Source organism: Mesoplodon densirostris, chromosome 1 (genome assembly GCF_025265405.1).
Source record: "Mesoplodon densirostris isolate mMesDen1 chromosome 1, mMesDen1 primary haplotype, whole genome shotgun sequence".
NCBI classification, from domain to species: Eukaryota; Metazoa; Chordata; class Mammalia; order Artiodactyla; family Ziphiidae; genus Mesoplodon; species Mesoplodon densirostris.
Window position 1 is genome coordinate 178941242 of NC_082661.1, and position 22254 is coordinate 178963495.

General features: G+C 52.8%; 2 protein-coding genes across 4 annotated transcripts in view; one reads left to right on the top strand and one right to left on the bottom strand.

Annotated features, from left to right (window-relative positions):
• Positions 1-736: 736 nt before the first annotated feature.
• On the bottom strand, positions 737-3138 carry LOC132485587 (transcription factor E2F4-like). Its single transcript, XM_060092126.1, is given in 1 exon segment — positions 737-3138. A coding segment is annotated over 1 exon segment (1254 nt). The 5' UTR covers positions 2919-3138; the 3' UTR covers positions 737-1664.
• A 1095-nt stretch (positions 3139-4233) lies between these two features.
• LRRC20 (leucine rich repeat containing 20) overlaps positions 4234-22254 on the top strand; it is a 66017-nt gene continuing 47996 nt past the window's right edge. Inside the window, exons 1-2 of one of the 3 annotated variants that reach the window (XM_060092136.1) lie at positions 4234-4322; positions 10143-10281. In XM_060092136.1, the coding sequence (XP_059948119.1) occupies positions 10200-10281 (82 nt within the window). In that variant the 5' untranslated portion in view covers positions 4234-4322; positions 10143-10199. Of the gene's footprint in view, positions 4323-10137; positions 10282-22254 lie in introns of all 3 variants that reach the window. The other 2 variants (XM_060092145.1, XM_060092151.1) reach the window with 2 other exon arrangements.

Here is a 22254-nt window from a genome sequence, read left to right on the forward strand (position 1 = left end):
GCAAACGAATCAATGGACAAAGGATTAATCTCCAAAATATATAAAGAGCTCACGCAGCTCAATATTAAAAAAAAAAACCAAATCTAAAAATGGGCAGAAGACCTAAATAGACATTTCTCCAAACAAGACATACAGATGGCCAAGAAGCACACAAAAAGATGCTCAACATCACTAATTATTAGAGAAATACAAATCAAAACTATGAGGTATCACCTCACACCAGTTAGAATGGGTATCATCAGAAAATCTACAAACAACCCATGCTGGAGAGGGTGTGGACAAAAGGGAACCCTCTTGCACTCTTGGTGGGAATGTAAATTGATACAGCCACTATGGAGAACAGTGTGGAGGTTCCTTAAAAAACTAAAAATAGAATTACCATATGACCCAGCAATCCCACTACTGGGCATATATACCCAGAGAAAACCATAATTCACAAAGACACATGCACCCCACATGCACCAGTGAACACATGCATTGTTCACTGCAGCACTATTTACAATAGCCAGGTCATGGAAACAACCTAAATGCCCATTGACAGACGAATGGATAAAGAAGATGTGGTACATATATACAATGGAATATTACTCAGTATAAAAAGGAACGAAATTGGGTCATTTGTAGAGACGTAGATGAATCTAGAGACTGTCATACAGAGTGAAGTAAGCCAGAAAGAGAAAAACAAATATTGTCTATTAACGCATATATGTGGAACCTAGAAAAATGGTACAGATGAACCAGTTTGCAGGGTAGAAATTGAGACACAGATGTAGAAAACAAATGTGTGGACACCAAGTGGGGAAAGCGGCAGAGGGGGATGGTGGTGGTGTGATGAACTGGGAGATTGGGATTGACATATATACACTAATATGTCTAAAATGGATAACTAATAAGAACCTGCTGTTTAAAAAAATAAATCAAATAAAATTCAAAAAAAAAAAAAAACCCAAGAAACAAGAGGGGAGCTGCGGGTCAGACAGAGGCTGGGCCAATCCTCAGGGACTCTCCCACCCAGATTCCTAGCTAGAGATCTCCATTCCTCCTGTTAGCAACCTGCTCCTCCCCCTGCCCCCAGCAGGTTCTCAGGGCCAAGGGTCCAGCAGAAAGGGGCACATGAGCGGTACAGAGAAGGTGTGTGATCCACATGGGGAGAACTGAAGGAGGCAAGGCTAGGTGCTGGCAAGTGCCCAGCCCCACACCATGCTTCCTCCTGGAGGGGGAGGGGCTGGCAGGTACTGGGTGATGGGGCTGGACGAGCTGCCCTAGGAGGGTGATGGAGGGTCCTTGGATCTCTGCGGCAGATCTCAAAATGGATTAGAGACCTAAATGTAAGACTGGACACTATAAAATTGTGTGGCAGCTGAAACTGAACTCTGGGAGGGCGGGGGGAGGCTACCAGATAGGGGAAGTCCCCCAAAAAGGAGTGGCAAACACTTTGGCTCCACAGTGGAGTGGGCTAAGCCCCTTTCCCCTGCTCTCCCAGCACAGAACAGGTGTTGGTGCAGGAGTGGGACTTGTGGCCAGAACTGTGCAGTGAGGGAAGGCTGGGGAAGCCAGGAGTCTGCAGCTCTCAAGCTGTGTATGGGTGGGGTGGGGTGAGGTCCCCAGGCAGCCCCCAGTTTAGACAGTCTGTGTCCCAGCCACAAAGGGCATGCCCCTGTCAGTCAGAGGTTGGGGACAGGCACATCAAAGAGGTCACAGACACCTTCACTCTCATCCAGGTTGTAGATGTAATCGTGGTCTCCAGGGGATGGAGAAAGGCGGAGGAGGGGTGCAAACACTTCTGAGGACATCAGCTCCTCCAGGAGCTCTGAGCTCCTGCACTCTCGAGTGGGATCAAAGATTTCTGACAGCTCTTTGGGGAGCTCCAGACCACCTGTGGGGTCTGCCTTGATGGGCTCAAAGGAGGTAGAAGGGTTGGGTCCGGAAGAACTGCTATTGCTGCTACTGCTGTCCAACAGGGCAGAGGACTGCAGTGGCCGGGTGTCCCGTGCTGTCAGGCCCAGCGGGAGGGAGCTGAGCTCACCACTGTCCTTGCTATCAGTTCCAGGGCCACCACTCACTGTGATCTCAGCTGCTGGACTGGCCACCCCCTGGGCTTCGGTGCTGCTGGGAATAGGGTTCGGGGTGGTCACCTGGGGACTGCTTGGGCATGAGGCATCCTGGGGCTGGGCCAGAGCAGGCTTGGGCAGAGGCAGAGGGGGAGAGACAGCAGGTGGGCTCTGGAGCAGATCTTCGGCTGGCGGCAGAGGCACCGCCACAGGTGGTGAGCTCCATGCCTCTTTGTTCACCAGCAGCACCTCGATGGGGCCACTTACACTCTTCAGGTGAATCTGGTACTTCTTCTGCCCATTGAGGTCCTCTGGGATGGGCACTTCCAGGCTGGTGCCCGACGGGGCCTGGATGGCATCTCCAGCAAAGCATCTGCAGATGTCCTCATGAGTCACGTAGGCCAAGCAGCTGTTCTGTACATCCTCTGTGATGTTCCGGATGCTCTGCTGCACCCACACCTTGTGCTGGTCTAGTTCTTGCTCTCGCTGCTGCAGCTCCTCCATCTCTGCCTTGAGCTCAATCAACTTGTCCGCAATCTCTCGGGTATTGCAGCCAGGCCCCACGCCCTTCTACTGGATGCTATTCTTGGATTTTTTCTCCATCAGCCTGATACCTTCTAGCACATTAGTAATGTCATAAGTCCGCCACTTCCAGCGAACAGCTAGGGTGTCAGCTGCCAGCTTGAGGTCAAGCACACCATCCTGTGCCTCCTGCAGAAGCGACACGAACTTGGTAGTGAGAAGTTCCAAACTCTTCTCGTGCCGGCTTGGGGTGCCCGGGGGCGGCGGCGCCTGTGGCCCAGCCTCCACCATAGCGCCCTCCCGCCACCTCCCCTCAGCCAGGCCAGGCCAGCGCAGCCCAGGCATTCAGTTTTGAAAGACTTTCTTGGAGGTGTTTCTCATCCCCTTCCCTTTATTCCGACTCACCTATTGTAGCAGTTTCCCAGGGCTGTTGTAACAAATTGCCACAAACTAGGTAGCTGAAAACAAGAGAAACTTATTCTCACAGTTCTGGAGTCTAGAAGTCTGAAATCAAGGTGTCTGCGGAATTGGTTCCTTTTCGGAGGCTCTGAGGGAGAATCCGTTCCTTGCCTCTTCTTAATTTCTGACCCTTGCCCACAATCCTTGGGATTCCTTGGCTTGTAAACACATCATTCTACTCCGCCTCCATCTTCACATGGCCTTCTCCCTTTGTGTCGATGTGTCTCTTCTCTTCTTATAAGAACACCAATCACAGCCTATGCTAGTATGACCTCATCTTAACTAAACTATATCTGCAATGACCGTATTTCCAAATAAGGCCACATTCTGAGGTACTGGGGGTTAAGACTTCAACATACCTTTTTTTGGGGGGAGACACAATTTAACCCATAATATCCATCAAGACCCAAGTGAATGTGTGTTCCTTATCTAACTACCCCAATCCCCAGGGGCAGAATTAAATGTTCTTTCTTCAGGACTCCCACATATTTAACACATGCTTCTGCTGATTAGAGCATTTGACTCATTGACCACCATCGCTGGCTGAGTTAGGGGCCTCATCTCTTTGGTCCTCCCCACAGTGCCTAGTTAAGAGTCTATGGGGAATCCTCTGTAAATGTAGGCCTGCGAAGCAGCTACCCTTCCCTGAGCCATCATGCCGGGCACTGCACTAAACTTTTCAGGTATTAATCTTCACAGTGACCCTGTGAAGTTGGTATTTATACATTTTAATTCATATTTGATAGGGAAGAACACTGGGATTTAGAGAGGTTAAGTAACTTAGCGTAGCCAGAATTATTGCCTCTAAAAACCTGAATGGGCGCCTTGAAGGCACCACCGGGAAAGCTTCCTGGTCCCCATCTTCACCTTTCTCAATGTACCCCTGATCTGGCTAATTCAACTCTGCTCCCTCGAGACAAACAAATCTGGTGACTCAGTCCTATTAATCCTGGGATCTGTTGCACGTTCTGGTCTACACTCCCGCCGTCCAAAGCGTTTTTCCTCCAGAAGCCGAACACAAAGCGAATCCACCCTGCGGACGAGAGCGCACAGGCCGCTTTTCCGGGGGCGCCGCGTGAGGACCCGCGCATCAATTGGTTGCGCGCGGCTGCCTATTCCCGCCCCGGGGCGGCTCCTGGCGCGGCGATTGGCTGGGCGACCGTGCGCTCAGAGACCTCAGCCCCTCTGCCCCCTCCCGGCCAGTTCCAGCTCGCCGCTGCTGCATGGGGCGCCGCCGGCGGCCGAGGGAGCGTGACTGCGCTGCGCAGGGCGCTAGGAGGCATTGTCGCCGTAAGTGGAGCAGAGAGCGGCCCGGAGCGGGGCCCCACGTTCGTGCCCCGCAAAGTAAACGTAGTCTGAGGCTTATCGCTGGAGGGGCTGGGGGAGAGAGGGAGAGAAATGTCCCCGTTTCCGTAGTGTACCCTCCCCTCCCCCAAGTCACCCCGTGGAAGGAGCAGCGGTGCACCAGCTGCGGCTTCTGCAGTGCCAAGGGGCCCTGCGCCGCGCCGGCTCTGGCTTGCAGACTGCGGCTGGAGCCCGGCTGGCTCGGGGGAGCGGGCGCCGAGGTACCAGGGAATAGGGAGCCTGGGGAAGCCGTCCCGAGGGGGCCTCCGTTCCCCGCGGGAGGTGCCTCTGCTGGGAGAGGCTGTTGTAAATTTCGTCCCTGAAGCCACACTTTTCGGGGTTTGCTTCCCCTCTGGGGAGCTGCAGACGCCTGTCCCAGAGTGTTCCTCTCGGCCTCCGGGTAGCGCGGGAGTCCCCGGCCCTCAGCGATCACCAGCGTTCTCCTCTCTGCCTGCTTTATTCTCCCCAGTCCCCGCCTGCCTGGCGAGCGGAGGGCCGGCGACGAGGAGCCATTGGCTGCGGGCGCCGGGGGGTGGGGAAGACGGTGAGGCGGTCCCCTAGCGCGAGGCGTGGGGACCCTGGCCTGGCCGCTGCGCTCAGTCCTGGGAGGCGCAGCCGGAGGATGCTTAGATTCCCATACAGAAGCATGCACGCGGCTCTGGGAACCTCATGGCTCAAAAACAAGGCGCCAGTCCGTCCCGCTCTCGCCCCAGCGGGCTTCTTTCCCTTGGGTGGAAAAGTGGGTCAACTCTGTCTGGGCTCGAGTGGGCCTTCGGGGCTACTTGGGTCTGATCCAGTCGACTGCTTCGCACTTCCCCAGTGGCTCCTTAGCTTGGGCGGTCCAGAGGACCCGCTGCAGCCAGTGGGGGTGGGAGTGGGGGGAGCTTGCACACATGGAGCAAGAGGCTCGAGTTGCCCTTCGGAGCGGCTGCCAGGCTCTAAAGTTCCCAAGTGCCCACACCAGTAACTAAATATAGGAGCAGCTGGTGCGGACGGGGTGTCACAGCAGCTCCTTTGCACAGATCTCGGGGCTTCAGATAAGGTAGAGTTCTCACTGATGAGGGCCGGAGGCCTGGCAGAGGGTTAGGGTCAGTGTTTAAGCAAAAATCATCCCCCCCAAACCTGTATCCAGGTGAAACCAGGTTATAGATACAGGAGGACTCTATTGCCAGCTCTCACAAAGCAGGACAACTTCTTTTCTGACATTCCATTTATTATATCCTAACTTACCATCTGTAGCGGTTTAATCACATATCAGTAATGCCTTGGTGTGCGAATTGCTTAACAGTTTGCAAAGATTTCTCAAAAGTTATATGTCATTTACTTCTCAAAACAACCCAGTGAGGAGGGTGGTATTTCCATCTGACAATGGGACTGCTCACCACAGTGATAATTTTCCAAAACTCTGGCTGGATTAGGCTGCTCTCCTCAAAAAACCTTTCATAGTTCCCTGAAGAGAAACAGAGGACAGACTTATAGGGTGGCCTCCAGCCCCTCCCCCAGTAATCTGGGGACAGACTGGCTTCCTGTCTCCCTCTTTCTCTCATCATTTGGGTACTTCTGCTCAGCCCCTGCCTCTGTTCCCTCTTCCCAGCCATGCCATGTGCCTTCATGGCAGTAGGCACACATGGTCCTTGGGCCTGGTGTTGTGGCCTCCAGCATCTGGCTCATTCTGCCTTTCTTTTTTTTTTTTTTTTTTTTTTTTTTTGCGGTACGCGGGCCTCTCACTGTTGTGGCCTCTCCCGTTGCGGAGCACAGGCTCCGGACGCGCAGGCTCAGCGGCCATGGCTCACGGGCCCAGCCGCTCCGTGGCATGTGGGATCTTCCTGGACCGGGGCACGAACCCGTGTCCCCTGCATTGGCAGGCGGACTCTCAACCACTGCGCCACCAGGGAAGCCCTCATTCTGCCTTTTGTCACTGAGTCTCTCTTACCTGATGGGAAGCTTATTCTGGCCCAAGCCCTGTCTCTGTACCTTTACTCTTCCAGTGAGGGCCTTATAGAAGGGCCCAGCACACGTTTGTTGGATTTAAACATTTCCTAGGGCTATGATGCACACTCTGAAGAAAGAGGAGTTGGGGAGGGATGTGGAGAGGGATGTATTGCTGAGACAGCAGCAGTGTGAGTATGAGTTTGGACCCTGTGTTGAAGGGTCTCCAGGATTTGGAGCATTGTGGAGCAGTTTTCTAAGGCTGACCTCTGATGACTGGGACTCCAAACCCAGAACAGACCCATATGGGCTGGTGGTTCCTGTTTCCCCCCATTTGGAACACTCTCTGATTTTCTGCTACTACTACCCCTGCCTGTGGGGTTGACCAGATGCCTCAAGGAGCCTGCCTGTAGGGTTGGGTTGTCTTTGGGGCCCTGTGGTTGTGGTCTGGTTCCAGGAGGGCTGCCTTGCGTGCTGATGGCTCCCACTGGCTGGCAAGGTCTTTCTTTCATGGAATTGCATGAGACTGGGCAGCCAGAATGGTGCTGACATGCTGATTTTGGTTGACTCAAATTGTTTGCATAGATAGGGGCCCCTCATGTCCTAGGGTGGCCCGGCCTAGGAGGCTTCTCACTCAGTGAGGAGTGGGTCCATAGTTCTCTCCATCACTCATATGTGACTCAGACAATTCTCTATTTTTCTTAAAAACAGTTTAAAACCAAAGAAAGGAAGAGCAGCTTGCCTTATTTCTCCTCCCCCCCGCCTCATCTCTGAGGGCTCCTGTTACATGTTCAATAAATTCTTGCTACTTTTCGGTCAGAGAGGTCCAGTGTTGGGTTGGGGCTGGAAGGAGCAGTCAGCAAAGCTGGACAACCTTGTAGGACCTCTTTTGGGGACCCACTCCAGACTCTCATCATCTCAAGTTTGTTCTCCCCTCAGTTCTGGGGCCCTCCTACCCCATCTTGGGCCTTATACCACATATGGCCCTGCCCCTCCCATTTCAGCCCTGCCCATGCCAAAAAGTGACAGGCCTTGGTCACCTGACCTGGGAGAGGGACTGTCAGCTGGAATTTATAAGAAATTCTCCCTTGGGGAATGGGTAGTTTTAGGTGAAGGGAGGGTGGTTTCCTAGCCAGTTAGTGGGGTTGGTGATTTTAGGTAGCCGGAACCTCTTGGGGGCCTAGGGCACATCTGTGTTGTATCCAGAGCATCCTCTGGAATGTCAGGGGCCTGTCCTCCTAGTGACTTACTCTGACACCTAGACTTTACAGGCTGTTCCTGCTTCAGTGTCCAATCTCTGACCCACACTATAGGGTGTCTGAGCTTACCACCAGGGGTAAGGTTTTTAATTTGACTAGTTTTCTTCAATAGGCTCTTTAGCTTAAGGCACCACTGCTCCCACCTGGTGGCAGCTAGTAGAATTGCAGGCATAGTGCCTGAAAGTAGCCTATGCAGCCTCACCAGGGTTAGCACAGACCCTGGGTAGCTTGGAGATTTACCTTCCCTTTCGTCTCTGTTGTGAGGCCAGGATTGCCTCAGTGATGTTCCTTAGAAAGGTCTTCCTCATCAGAAGCTCATAAGTCAGAGCTATTTCCTATATTTCCTTCCTCCCTCTTCATTCTTATGCCCTGTTCCTAGTAGATGCTCAATACATGTTTGTGGTTACTGATGATGAATACTGGAGATAGGAAAAGGAGGGAGCATGGTATGTAGGAAGAATCCTGGGCTGGGAGTTAGGAGACCTAGGTTTTTCATTTCTGTTTGGCTGATTTACCTCCCTTCTTGGGTCCTCAGTGTTCTCATTCATAAAGGCATTAGACTGAGTCACCAAGATTCCAGCGACATTGCTGTGACTCAGGCTTAGGGGGTTGGTCTTTAAGGTAGCATGATAAAGGTGTTGGGTCCAGTTTTCCATGGTCCTCACTATTCCCTGCTGTTCTACCCTGGACCACCTTCTGCAAGTTATCCACCTGGCATTGTTAGGACTTATGACCCTTCTCATTTAGATGGTATCTTTGTTGTAAGAGTCAGTTGACTTGTATGTAGATTTGAAACCCACATGATGGCTGTTGATCATCATCACCATTGGGGGAAACTAACTGAACATCTGTTTCAGTATGTGGTATAAAGTGCAGGGGAAAAGCATAGTATATATCTGCTCCCTGCCTTAAGCTGTCTGCAGGCCAGCTGGTGGGGATAAGTATGTATATTTTTAAAAGCTCATAAGTAACCCAAGTGGCTTGAGCTAAGGCATTGCGTGCTACTGAAACTTAGGGAGGAGAGAACACTGAGGGCTGGGGCAATCTGGGAAGACTTCCTGGAGGTGGAGAGAAGGAAGTTCTACTCACTCCTTAAAGATGAGTTCCACTGACTTGTTTGTTTGAGTCATATGGGTATGTAACTGGGATTAAGTGCTGGCATCATATCTGCACGTGTACTGCTTTCATCATTTCAGCTAGCATTTATTAAGTAACTTACGTGTCCTGAGCCCTGGTCTAGAAAGGTATGTATTTTTTGTTCAATCCTCATATGAACCCACTGTGGCAGGTATTACTAGATCTCCTACTCAGATGAAGAAACTGGGGCTCAGAGTAGTTAGGAATCTGTCCCAAAGCTTCTCAACTAACAAATGTCAGAGTTGGGCATTAGGCCTGTCTTCTTCCTTGGCGAGATGCAGGCACATACTGAACTCATCACTAACTCTCCCTGAGCAGCTGAGTGGGCTTGACTGGGCCTCCCTGTCCAGTTGAGCACATGTGGACTTTTTCTTGGTATCTGTTTGTACCCTCACCCCCTTCTCTCTGCCCTTCACATTCTTCTGCCTTTGACCCTCAGATGTGTTCATTAGAGCTCCTTGAGCTGTCTGTGGATCTGGGACTGGGATCCAGGAGCAAAAAAGGGCACTGATGTTGGCCTCAAATTCATTATCTGCATGGGGTGCTGCCGCTGGTGATGTGGGTGACTTTTGTAAAGAAGTGAGCACTGGATGTAAAGTTGGGCCAGGTTAGTGCCATTTACTTACTTTGACCTTGGCCAGGTCATTGAGTCCCTCTCTCTGCCTCAGTTTCCCTCTCTAATAAAAAGGAGTTGGAGACATTTCCCGAGTCCCTTATGTCTTCTACACCTGATCATTTTGGTTGTGTCCTCACCCTTCTTTAAGCCTTTTTTCCCCAGTGATCCGGCCCCCCTTCCTTTTTCCTTGGGGTCTTGCCAATAAACTCAGCATCAGACTAACAATCAGATCTGTGGCTAAAACTGTAACTTTCCGTCCGTATTGCTTCATGGAAAGGGAATTCTTAGAAACCACCCACCAGCCAGACAGTGAGCTCTGACCAGGCAGGGCTGTGTTTCATTTGCCTTTGTGTCCCCGCTTCCTGCCTGCGGGAGGAACCTGGCAGAGGTGGCTGAGGAGACCTGGGAGCTGGAGCGGTTGTCCTGTGGACTGGGCTCTGAGCCTGTGGGATGGAGGGACAGGTGTCTCTTCTTGCACTTGGCTGTACCCCGCCTTCTCCCCACTGCTCTGCCTGTTAAGTGAGTCACAGGCCAGCACACACCTAAATCCTCACACCCTCCTGGCCACTGGTTCAAGCCCTGGCAAGATCATATGTGTCAATCCTCCCAGAAAACTGGTAGGGCCGGGCTGATGGGCAGATCAGCCACTCTGAAGGCTGAGCCAGATGTGGCCTGGGCTCTGGGCCCCTCAGGAGGAGGTGAGTGGCCTGGACCCCTCCCTGCGTGCTTCCTGCAGCCTGGTTCCCCGGGGAGGGTGGGTCGGGGGGTGGTCCCTGGCTGGTAGTGGGCAGGCGCTTCATGGCCCTGTGTCTTCCCCAAGCGCAGGTCCCTTTATGAGCAGCAGACCAGCCTGGTGGCTGGCAGCAGGACACCTGAGTCTGCATGCTGAGGAAGATGGGTGAGGCCGTGGCCACAGTTGCGAGGAAGGTCAACGAGACAGTGGAGAGCGGCTCCGACACCCTGGGTGAGTGAGGGCACGGCTTTTCCAGCTGTAGGGAACCCTGTACGTGGTTTATTGAATCAGTTTGGAAATGAAATAGAAAGAGAAGATGAAAGACACAGTATCAGCATACACCCCTCGCCATGAGGAGCTGTGTTCCATGGACTTTTTTTTTTTTTTTGCGGTACGCAGGCCTCTCACTGTTGTGGCCTCTCACGTTGCGGAGCACAGGCTCCGGACGTGCAGGCTCAGCAGCCATGGCTCACGGGCCCAGCCGCTCCGCGGCATGTGGGATCCTCCCAGACCAGGGCACGAACCCGTGTCCCCTGCATCGGCAGGCGGACCCTCAACCACTGCGCCACCAGGGAAGCCCGACTTTTGTTTTTTTTTAAATTTATTTTTGGCTGTATTGGGTCTTCATTGCTGCACACAGGCTTTCTCTAGTTGCGGCGAGCGGGGGCTACACTTCGTTGTGGTGCGCAGGCTTCTTATTGCGGTGGCTTCTCCTGTTGCAGAGCACGGGCTCTGGGAGTGCAGGCTTCAGTATTTGCAGCATGTGGGCTCAGTAGTTGTGGTGCACAGGCTCAGTAGTTGTGGTGCATGGGCTTAGTTGCTCTGCGGCATGTGGGATCTTCCCGGACTAGGGATCGAACCCATGTCCCCTGTATTGGCAGGTGGATTGTTAACCACTGCGCCACCATGGAAGTCCCTCCATGGACTTTTTATTGCAGTTGTGTTTAGTTTGTGTATATGGGGTCCCAGCATAAGATGTATTTCTTACTGTGGGTCATAGTTCAAAGAGGTTTGAAAAGCACTGAGTAGGGCTTCCGTCTGCCGGGAGCATGTCTGCCTGCCCTCAGACTGCTGATGACTCCAAGAGTGTATGTGCCCTTGGACCAGGTGGCAGTAGCTGGCACTGCTGGGTAGCCCCATGTACCACGCCCTGTGCAGGTGCCTCCTGAGTGTTGCGTTATTGAATCTTCACAACTTCCCTGTGATGGATGATACCCACCAGGCATGACTAGCCTCAGATTTCAGATGAGGAGATAGAGGGTCGAAGGCAGAGTGGGCTCTTTTCAGGTCACACAGTCAGGCGGCCCCTTTTCATTCCACTGTTTTAACTGAATTGTGTCGTATATTGTTGAAATGGTTATCGCGTTTTAGGCCTTGCAGCTACCCTAAGGCTGTGAGCACTTAAGCAAACTATCCCATTTAATTGAATTCAGCAGATATTTGTCAACTATCCACCATGTGCAAGAGTTAGCAGGGGATCGTGTGTGTGTGTGTGTGTGTGTATATGTGTGTGTCCCGCTGGAATGTAAGTGCCATCTTAGAGTCACAGGTGTGTTGCAGGAACGCAGAGGCGGTGAACGCAGGCCTGCCTGGGGGATGATTGACAGGGTGGGATTTGAGTTGGGTCTTTGACACACAGAGGAATTTCACCGGCAGGTTAGGGATGTGTGTGCCTGTGTGTGCCTGTGTCTGTCTGTCTGTTTCATGAAAGAGCATTTGCATGGAGGTTACTGCCTGGTAATGGCCCAGAGACTGGAAAGGTGGAGCGTTTCTGTGAGCAACCATTGGTCAGGTGTGTCTGAGGGTCCTGGGGCAGGGGGTGGTGGCCCAGAAAGTGGAGGGACGCTCAGCCTTCAAGATGCACTTGGTCACCATCTCTTCCAGGAAGCCTTTGGCCCTGCCCCATCCACCTCTTGCTCCCTTCCTCCTCTGTAGGACTCATTCAGTGTCCCTGGAAGGGAGGGATCCTGTGGTCTTTTGTCCCCCACCTGCCAAGAGCCAGAGCAGTGTCTGGCACTTTGTAAAGCACATAGCAGTGTTTACTGAACTGAGCGATAGTGAGAAAAGCATCTCCTCTGTCAGCAAACAGACTTGAAGATTGCTGTTGGTTTTGGAGGGAAGTCTGGCAGGGGGTGGTGCCGGGGGGAGCCTTCGGCTGGTGAACTGAGGACTGTGGACCCTCAGGAAAGGAATTCTGGAATCCTGTGCTGGTCACTCATATGGTTGCACTTACCCGAGTGCTCAAGACTCTCCACCACTGATGTGGCCTGGATTTGAATCCCCACTCTGCCACCTACTAGCCTGCTTCCTTTGCAGATTGCTTTACCTCTTGGAGCCTTGATTTCTTCATCTATAAAATGGGATGGTAATTGTGCCTCCCTCATCAAGGGAGCAATTGTAATGTCTTAAGCTGCTTGCCATGAGTAGCTCAATAAATGGCAGCTATTATTTTTAATTTTTCTCATCTCCAAGGGCTGGAGGTGGGGCCTAAGTCCCTCCCCTCCCCCACCATAAACGCACCTCCTCCAGGTGTCAGCCAGTCACCTGGCTGGGTGTCCCCACTTGCCTTGGGATGGGGAGTTCAGTGCAAATGGACGGATCTCTGTGGTGAATAACCTACCCCTACCTTAAAATGGTGCACGGGAGAGGGACACATATGCGGCTCATTCTCATCCAGATGTGTGAGGGGGGCAGGGTGGAGGAGCAGCAGAGCGGGGAGAGTGGAATTCTGACCTCCTGGGGGACGTGCTGTTTGAGGGAGGATTTCAGGAGGCAGCAGTGAGGAGGCGGGTGTCCCAGGCACCGGGAGGGCTGTGCCTGAGTGGGGGGCGAGACCGCTGCAGAGTTGCCGCTGGGGATGGGGGAGATGAGGGATGCCACTGGCAGGCGGAGAGCCTGCAAGGCTGTGTTGAGTCTAGACTTCAATGTCTGAGGACCAGAGATTGCAAATTCAGTTGCCTCCACAGGCCAGGTGGGGATTTCTGTGAACCGAGTGGACGCCCTGCCTGCAGTGAAGTGTGGAGGGCGTCTAGGGTAGGGCGCTTTGCAGCCAGCTTCTCTCTTTGCCCGGGTCATGCCCACTGAAAAACTCAAACCAGGCCTCTGGCAGCCCTGCCTGGCCACTGCAGTGCCTGGGATTGGAACCCTAACTGGCTGGCACCAGCGCCTGGGCCCTCTCTGTTCTGGGGTCGGGGCAGATGGTTGCTGATCGCAGGTCAACTTGGGAGAGGAGTTAAATGCTTGAGCCTTGGTGGTCTTGGCTGAAGCTCGAGACTTTCACACAGAGGTGGTTGGGTCTTTAAGCTCAGGGCTGAGTGAGAGGGGGCCTTTTTACTTCTTCAGTGACCAACGAAGAAGCAGAATGTCAGAGCAGGCCACTGTGGGCGCCTGCAATCCTGACCCTTTGGCAGGTGGAGCTCATCAGGCTCATGCAATCTGAGGGGTCAGCAGTTAGCACGTATTGAGCACCTGCTGTGTGCACAGTGCTGGGGAGCTCCCAGGGGTATGTGCAGTGGAGTTCTGGACCTGAGACTGGCCTGCCACTGGGACAGCAGTGACTGACGCACGGGCTCTGTGCTGAGCCGTGTCAGATGGACTACAGGTGGTGGTAATTCAGAGGTGGGAGATATTGCTGGGTGTTGAAGGAGTCTGGGAAGGCTTTCTGGAGGAGGTGGGAATTGATGGGGGTCTTGAAAGATAGGTGAAGTAACCCAATATGGTTCTCATGTAGAAGAGCAAACAATCTGAAGCAACTAAAAAGCCAGTACTGGAAAATTGCTTAAAGAACTTTTGTTACAGCTATATAATGCAATTTACGTAGCTGTTAACCATGGTGTGTAAAATTTCATTACGTGCTTGAATGAGGACTGGCAAATTCTCATGTATAATGTGAATTGGAAAAGCACAAGAATCCCAAACTGTATAGACAGTAAGATGCCAATTATGTTAAACATGTGTATATGCATAGATAAAAATTGGAAAGAAATAAGATACAAATGGATGTTAGAAAATACCATTCTTCATTTTCTGAATGTTCTATGATGAACATATTACTCTCACAACCAGAGAAGAATAGATTTTAGGGAGAGGACCACCTGCCACTCTAGAAAGTGAAAGTAAAACCCACTTCCCAACAGCAGACAAGAGGTACAGGAGTTAAGGGAGTAGCTCCTGCTCTAAGCCCCTGCCCCTGGGTGTGGAATGAGCTTCCCTGGCTTCTCCCCTTCTGCTGGGTTTCCCAGCCTGCCTCCCTGTGCACAGGCTGGGGGCGCAGGCCCGGTGGGATGTCTGCTCCAATGCTGCAGAGTGGGAGATCCCTGCAGAGGCTGGGCTGGGGAGAGATCGGTTACAGGCTCTCACCTTACTCAGGTACATAACCCTGGGAAGCATCACTCACGCTGCCCCGGCCACTCACGGGTGCACTCCAGAGCCAGGCCTGCTCCTCCTGTAACCTGAGCTTTGGTTCACAGCCCTTGTTGCCTCACTCCAGGCCTCTTGACCCCCAAGAAGTGGGCTTCTTTCCACCTGGCCCCTGGTCTGCCCCTAGGGTTTTTTTTGTTTTTTTTTTTTTCTTTTTGCGGTATGCGGGCCTCTCACTGTTGTGGCCTCTCCCGTTGCGGAGCACAGGCTCCGGACGCGCAGGCCCAGCGGCCATGGCTCACGGGCCCAGCCGCTCCGCGGCATATGGGATCCTCCCAGATCGGGGCACGAACCCTTATCCCCTGCATCGGCAGGCGGACTCTCAACCACTGCGCCACCAGGGAAGCCCTGCCCCTAGGTTTGAGTTGAAGCCGCTTTCTTCCAGCCCCTCACCCCTCCTCAGCATCATCTTCTAGACTTTTCGAATGAGCTTGCAAAGAGTTGGGAACTCTTCACTGTACTCAGACTCCCCTCCCCTGAACCAGGCACTCCTCTCTATCCCTCCTTGTCTCCCCAAGTTAGTTTTTCCTCTTTTTAAAGGCCTCATGCCCACCTGGACTTCCTTGGGTTCTTGCACCCCTGAGGGGCTTCTGACCTCACCCTTCCCTCCCTGGCATCAGATGGCAGCACATCCAGCCAGTGGACCATCAGGCCAGGCTACTCTGCACCCGCTCCTTTCCAGGGGGAGGCTCTCAGGTTTGGGGGGATGACTTTAAAAAATTGATCATTACTGCAGAAGAGCAGGATTTGGAAAGGCTTGGCAGAGTGTGGGAAGGGAGGGCTTGGCTGGCTGAGATCGAGGCACTGGCAAAGATGGGAAGAAGGAAGAAACAAGGTGAGCTGGGAAGGAAAGGAGCTATTAGCATTTATCTGGGGCCTGCTGTGTGTCAGGCTGCCATACTGGGCATTTAACATGCCTCAGGTGGGCCCGCACGCCTAGAGCCCGTGCTCCACAACAACAGAAGCCACCGCAGTGAGAAGCCCATGCACCGCAACGAAGAGTAGCCCCCACTCGCCGCAACTAGAGAAAGCCCTCGTGCAGCAATGAAGACCCAATGCAGCCTAAAATAAAAATGATAATAAATAAAAATAAATATTAAAAAAATATATGCCTCAGGTGGTAAGGAGAAGGGGGCAGCCCCCGTGGGCTGCTTCTGCTTACGTGCAGATCGTGGACCCCACTCTAGAGCTTTCACAGTGGAATCTCAGAGGGTGGGCATGGTGACCTGCATGTTAATGGGAACCCTGTATGATTCTTCCCTGCCTCGAATTTTGGGAACCACTGGCTTACTATTTACAATCTGGAACTTCCTTCTCCTGGTGAGTTCTGGAGGGCTGGGTGGCAGGGGTGGGGTGGGGTGAGGGGGGGTGGTGTTGTCTAGGCAGGCCTCTGGATATGTGTGTGTGTGTGTGTGTGCAATGAATATGAACATGGACTTGATCCATCCTCAGGGAACTGAGCGGCTAGGCTGGGCACTGTGAGATAACCAAGTGATGAGACCAAGGCTAGTGAGAGAAGGGATTTGTTGTTCCCTACTCTCCCCCTTCCCCTCCTTTCCCCCTTCCCCTCCTTTCCCCCTTCCTCTCCTGCCCTCCCTCCCTCCTCTCAGGCTCACTCATGCTCTGGCCGCTTTTCTCCTGTCTCACCAGCAGATGGCACCCCGTCACAGCCGACCTGGTGACAGGCAGCTGAGTCAGGGACTTGGCCAGGGTGTGAGGGCCAGGTCCCGACAAGGGCTTACACGCCCTGGCCGGTTTCACATCCCGTGTCTACATTCCTAGCTGACTCCACAGTGTTTTGATTTTGCAGCCCCTTTCTTGAGCAAGGGTGCTGAGTAAATGCAGTATCAGGAAGCACCCCATACATACTCACTGGACCAGAATAACATCTTCCCTTGGATCAGATACTGCCACCGCTGCTTTGTCAACAAACACACATTGAACACCTACTGTGTGTATCTTCCCTGGAGGACCCAAGTGTCCCAGAAGTGCCCAGTCTAGAGGGGGAGACAGACACACACACATACTCACATACACGTCCCGAGGGAGGGGGGCAGCCAGGGTTTATGGTGGGAGCAGTCTTTTTTGGCCCCAGGAGGGGCTTGTGGGTCTACAGTTCCTGGCCCAGAGCCCAGGAGGCTGGTGCTGGTAGTAGGGGAGGGGTGTGTGTTTTGCTGCCATGTCTCCTGGCCTGGTGAGTCCTGAGTATCAGGCAGGTACAGGTCAGCTCTGAAGGCATGGAGCAGGGAACAGGCTGTCTGTCACAGGGCAGCCCTCAGCCTGGCCGGGGCCGCCTGTCTCTTTACCGTGAGGGCTGGAAGCCTCAAATCTGCCGATCGGCCACCTTTCAGTTCCTTGAATTGCTAAACCCTTTCCAGCCTCAGGGCCTTTGCACATGCTGTTCCCTTTGTCTGGGATGCTCTTCCTTGTTCTTCATGGCTGGGCCCTTCTCATACGTTAAGGTTCAGCCTAAATGTTTCGTCTATAGAGAGACCTCCCTGACTTTCCTTTCTAAGTGGCCTTCACCCAGTCATTTTTCTTTAAAAAAAAAAAAAGAAGAAGAAGAAGAAGCTATGAAAAGGTATACACAGGTAGCAAAGTCCATAAAATCATATATACTTAGTTCAGCAGATATTTGTAAAACGAATACTCATGTAACTACCATCCAGGTCTAGACATGGAATATTGCCAGAATCTCCAGAAGCCGCTCCCACCCCCAGAGGTAACCACCATCCCAACTGCTGTGATGAGCTCTTCCTTCCTTTCTTTAGTTTGATCTTACTTTCCTTTCATTTTCCTGGCCCTTGGGTATTGGAGAGTGCAGACTGTGGGCGCTGGTGGGGGTGGATCAGGAGGTCTTGCTTGGCAGGATGTGCCAGTGCAGAGAAAGGGGTGGAGGTGAGACCCTGGCAGGGGCTAGTGTGTGAGGGTATCATTCAGAGGCAAATAACCAGTATACAAAGGGAAACCAGTAGAGCTTTCAGAGAGCCCAAGGGTTTCACTGGTACTGAGTTGGCACAGTGCAGTAGCCTGTGGTGCAGAAATGCAGGGCCTGCACCTGGCGTGCCCTTCTCATTTCAGAGGCGAGTGATTGGTGTCAGCCCAGCCCAGGGTGCCTGTGGAGTCCTGGCTGCTTCTAAACTGGCCCCAGAGAGGTGGACATATATGGCCGTGTCCAGGCAGGTAGCACTGAGCCCGTTGTTCAGGCAGGTGAGGAGGGGCCCGGGTGGGGGTTTCTAGAAATCCTTTTCTTTCTCTCTCTCTCTCTTTTTTTTTTTTTTTTTTGGCTGCACTGCACGGCTTGTGGGATCTTAGTTCCCTGACCAGCGATCGAACCCATGCCCCCTGCATGGGAAGCGTGGAGTCTTAACCACTGGACCGCCAGGGAAGTCCCTGGAAATCCTTTTACACCATGCTGTCGTCTGGCATTGCCTCTTTGTGCCCAGGTCGGTATGGGCTCGTTGGAGTCCTGTATGGACCCCCAGCCTCAGGTATAGAAGGGGCCATGGAGGGAAAGAGAACAGCTCAGTATTGGAAATCAGCTCTTGAGATGGAGAGAGAGAAAATTTATTCTGTGGCTCCAGCCTGGGCATTTGCACTCTGCGGAATACTTTTAAAACTATATATGTTTAACTTAAAAAACAGGGCTTCCCTGGTGGCACAGTGGTTAAGAATCTGCCTGCCAATGCAGGGGACATGGGTTTGAGCCCTGGCCCGGGAAGATCCCATAGGCTGCGGAACAGCTAAGCCCGTGCGCCACAACTACTGAGCCTGCACTCTAGAGCCCGTGAGCCACAACTACTGAGCCTGCATGCCACAACTACTGAAGCCCGCGTGCCTAGAGCCTATGCTCCACAACAAGAGAAGCCACCGCAATGAGAGGCCCACCACCGTCACGAAGAGTAGCTTCCGCTTGCCACAACTAGAGAAAACCCGCGCGCAGCAACAAAGACCCAGTGCAGCCAAAAATAAATAAATAAAAATAAATAAATAAATTTATATTTTAAAAAACCCAGTATGTATCACCTGTGCCTAGTGCACAAAGCACAAGGCCCAAAGGGTAAACAGAGAGGCCAGGCTTCCTCCCACCCTGTCTTCTGGTCCACTGGTCCCTTCCCCGTGGCACAGTGTCTTGTGGAACTAGAGGAACAGTTGCGAGGTTACGCTGGCTAACTCTAGAGTTGCTAAAGGATGAGGGTGGTGAGCTGTGTCCTGAAGTTGTTTCTGTAGCAGTGATGGGACAGAACTCCAAATCCCTTTGGTTGTGGCTCAGGTCTCTCTGTTGGTGGTGGGGGAGTCCCTGAGTCCCCTTCTAGAGCTTTGGAAGCTCCAATGGCCATGAGCCCCACCCATCTCCATCCCAGCCCCACTGCGGGCCTCAGTCTTCTGGAAGGAGGGAGGATAAGAGTGGGGGGCCTGTGGTGGGCGTTCTCAAGCACAGCACACCTGTCCCTTGGGTCCCTGTTTGCTGTGATGCTGCCCCGACACAGCGCTGGTGCTCAGAAGTCATGTGTCGGATGGATGGAGGAATTCCCTCATCCCACAGGCACAAATCGCTCAGTCTTCTCTCCTTAGTTTTCTCTCCTGTTCATTGTTCGGTCTGCAGAAATCACCCCAGCCATGAGAGCCAGTCCAGCCCTGAGGGGCCTCCAGGGAAGCCCAGTGGGAGGTGGAGGTCTCATCACAGCAGGGAGACTGGGCCCTAGATGGCGCGGTGACTTGTGGAAATGCCACAAGCCCTGGAGACAGGCCACCAGGTGGCCAGCTGATTGCATGGCGTGTGGCATGCTTGCAGAACCTAAAGTGAACTAAGTGAGGATGAGTTCCCCTTCTACTGTCTTGAGTTGTGTACACACCGGGTGTTGGTTTAGCATCCGTGTTAAGGGGGTTGCACAGAAGAGGCGGCATTTCAGCTGAACCTTAAAGGACGGAGCAGGTTTAGGGGTGTAGGTGTGGGACAGGAGTGAGGGGAAGGCGTTCTAGGTGAGGGTGTCTGAGCAAAGGTGGGGCAGCATGCAGGCAGGTGCTTGTGATGGGAATAGCAACACGGGAGAGCAAAGGGAGCTGAGGCAGGAGGGGAGGTCGGGGCTGGCCCAGATCTCCGAGGGCCTTGAGTGTCACCTTAAGTAGTTCCTACAGTAAAGTCCTAGCTTACACAGAGGTTAGGTTCTAAAGAGAGCCTGAAAAGTGAAGGTCACCTAGAGTCAAATGACCCATGAAAAAAACCAACCCAGTGATTTAATCGTCGCTCAGCCTTAGCAGGTAGCTGCTGTTATTGGCCCCATTTCACAGAGGAGGAAACTGAGGCACAGAAAGACTAAGCAACTTCCCCAAGCCGGGGATTTGCACCCAGGCACTCCTACCACAGAGCCTACGTTCTTAGCCCTGTGTTAACCCGCAGCCTGGGACAGACCGTTTTGATGGTTGGGGACCAGGTGAGGTTGCCGGCTCACAGATAGCAGACCCAGGCTGTAGGGAACCATGTACCTTCAACAACACCAGAGTCACACTCAGCATCTGTGTTCAGCAAGTTAAATGGGGGCCCAAGCTGCCTCGGTTGTACCTGATCTGGGCAGCAGTGGGGGGCCCCTGGCAGGTTCTGAGCAGGGAGTGACGTGATCTGGGCCACGTTTCAGAGGAGCACCGCCGGGCACAAGATGGATGTGAGACCATGGAAAGGATAGCAAGGAAGAGGCACCTTCCATGCGCCGGGCCTGTGCTGGTGTGGCCTTGTCCTGAGTCAGACCAGTGGGAGGAGGACGAGAGGAAGGAGAGGCTGCGGGAGGGGCTGGCAGCCGATTGGCTGTGGGCGGAGTACAGTCTGAAACCTGGTCATCATGTAAACTAGGGAGGCCTGGGCCATTTGGGTGGATAAGGAGATTCTGATGATTTGGTGTCCCCAAGGGACACCCCTGAAGAAGCACATAGCAGGGAAATACGGGCATAGCCAGCTAGAAATGAAGATGTCTGCAGAAGTGCTGCTGCCCTAGAGGGGCCCTAGTTCTGGGGTCCCTGACAGCCCCAGTGCATCCTTCACCCCTCCCTCCAGCACAGACCAGCAGACATCCCAAGAAGCAGGTGGTTAAATAGGATGTCAGGCTGCCCTGTGTCACTGGCACTGAAGAAGCGTTTTTTTGAAGGCAAAGAGAAATCTTCTTTGAAACCACATGGATAATTATGCAGCTTTAAAAAATGTATGTTGGTGGAAGAACAAAAATGTTCTGCCTCAGGGAGATAACCAAATAGATAGTTTGGTGGCATCAAAAGCTTGTGTCGCCCAAGTATGAGAGTGGTAGCCTTGAGGAGGTGATTTAGCAAGGCTGAGGAGGTTATTAAAATCAAATGCTTCCAGAAATGCAAACATGGCTCTGGCTGACAAGGCAGCTGGGGATGGAGGGAGGTGATACAGGGGCCTGGCAAAGCCAGTCATTCCGGAATGGAGCCCTGACACATCCCGAGCGGTAAGTGTGGTGACCCAGGCTGAAATGAGTGATCTGTGCTCACCTTTAGACGTTAGGAAATTGTAGTTTATTCAGAGACAGGTGCTGCCAAAGGTCATTGTCATTAAAGATGAGGTTGAATTAAGAGCTGCTTAATTGGCATCTGCCTCATCGTGGTTGACTGTGTTTTGCTAAGACGCATATTTTTGTCATGCTCCAGTGTATCGCTGGGATTCCTTATTCTGTCAAGTTCATGTCAGCAAACGTGTATTCACTGTGTGTCCCGTCTGTCTGTGTCACGCTCTGCAGAGGATGGGGAGGTGAGAGGAGGAGGAGGGAGCTGATTACTGAGCTCCGGCAGGTGTCCCATTAGGCCGTGCACTTGCTGGTATTGCTGCCTGGATCGTCCTTTGCCCAGATCTTTGCATGCCCTGCTCCTTCTTTTTTATTCTTGTCTCAGCTAAATGCCACTTCCTCCGAGAAGCCCTAGTGAGGGTTGCTGCCCTTGCCCCTGCCTCAGTTACCTGCTCCCCATTACACCGTTTTATTTTTTGGAGAGCAGTGTCATTGCCTGACATTCTTTCAGGTATTTGCCTCTGTATTTACCACTCTTCTTCCCAGGCCGGCGTGTAAGCTCCTTGAGGCCAGGGACTCTGTCTTGCTCATCACTGTACCCTTGGACTGTGCTACCGTGTGCTGGGTACTCAGGAAATCTTTGTCCTATGAATGACTGCATCTGATTTTCTCAACTGCTCTGGACAGGCGGTGTTTTCATGTCGCTTACAGAAGGGGAAACCGAGGCTCCGAGAGCTGTAGTGGTTTACCCGGATTCTCACAGCCAGCAAATCTCGTGCTGGAATTTAAACTCGAGTCTCTTGGCCTCCCTCGCCCTCTGCAACAGGCCACCCGCCTCACTGGGACCTAATCCCTGCCCTCAAGAAGCTCTCCGCCCTGCCAGGAAGAGTGAGACAAACACATTAGTCATTCTCATGGAAGACAAACAGGCGGAGGCGCCCTGACAGAGGCAGCAAACACACACCGGGAGCTTCAGGGCGGGAGCAGTTCCATCCGTTGAGGACTTGAGCGAAGGCTTCTTGGAGAGGTGGCCTTTAGACAAGACCTTGTAACGTGGTGTTGCCGGGAGAGGATGTTGAAAAGGGACACATTCTACTTAATGGGAACAGCACCTGCAAAAATACAGAGGTGGGAAAATAAAAGGAATTTGCAGGGAACAATGAGTAGTCTGGCTTGGCCAGAAGGTGGGAGCAGAGTCGCAAGCAGGATTCCTAAAACGGGAGGCCGGACCCAGATCCCTTGGCGGGATTGCTGGGCTGCGGAGAGTGGG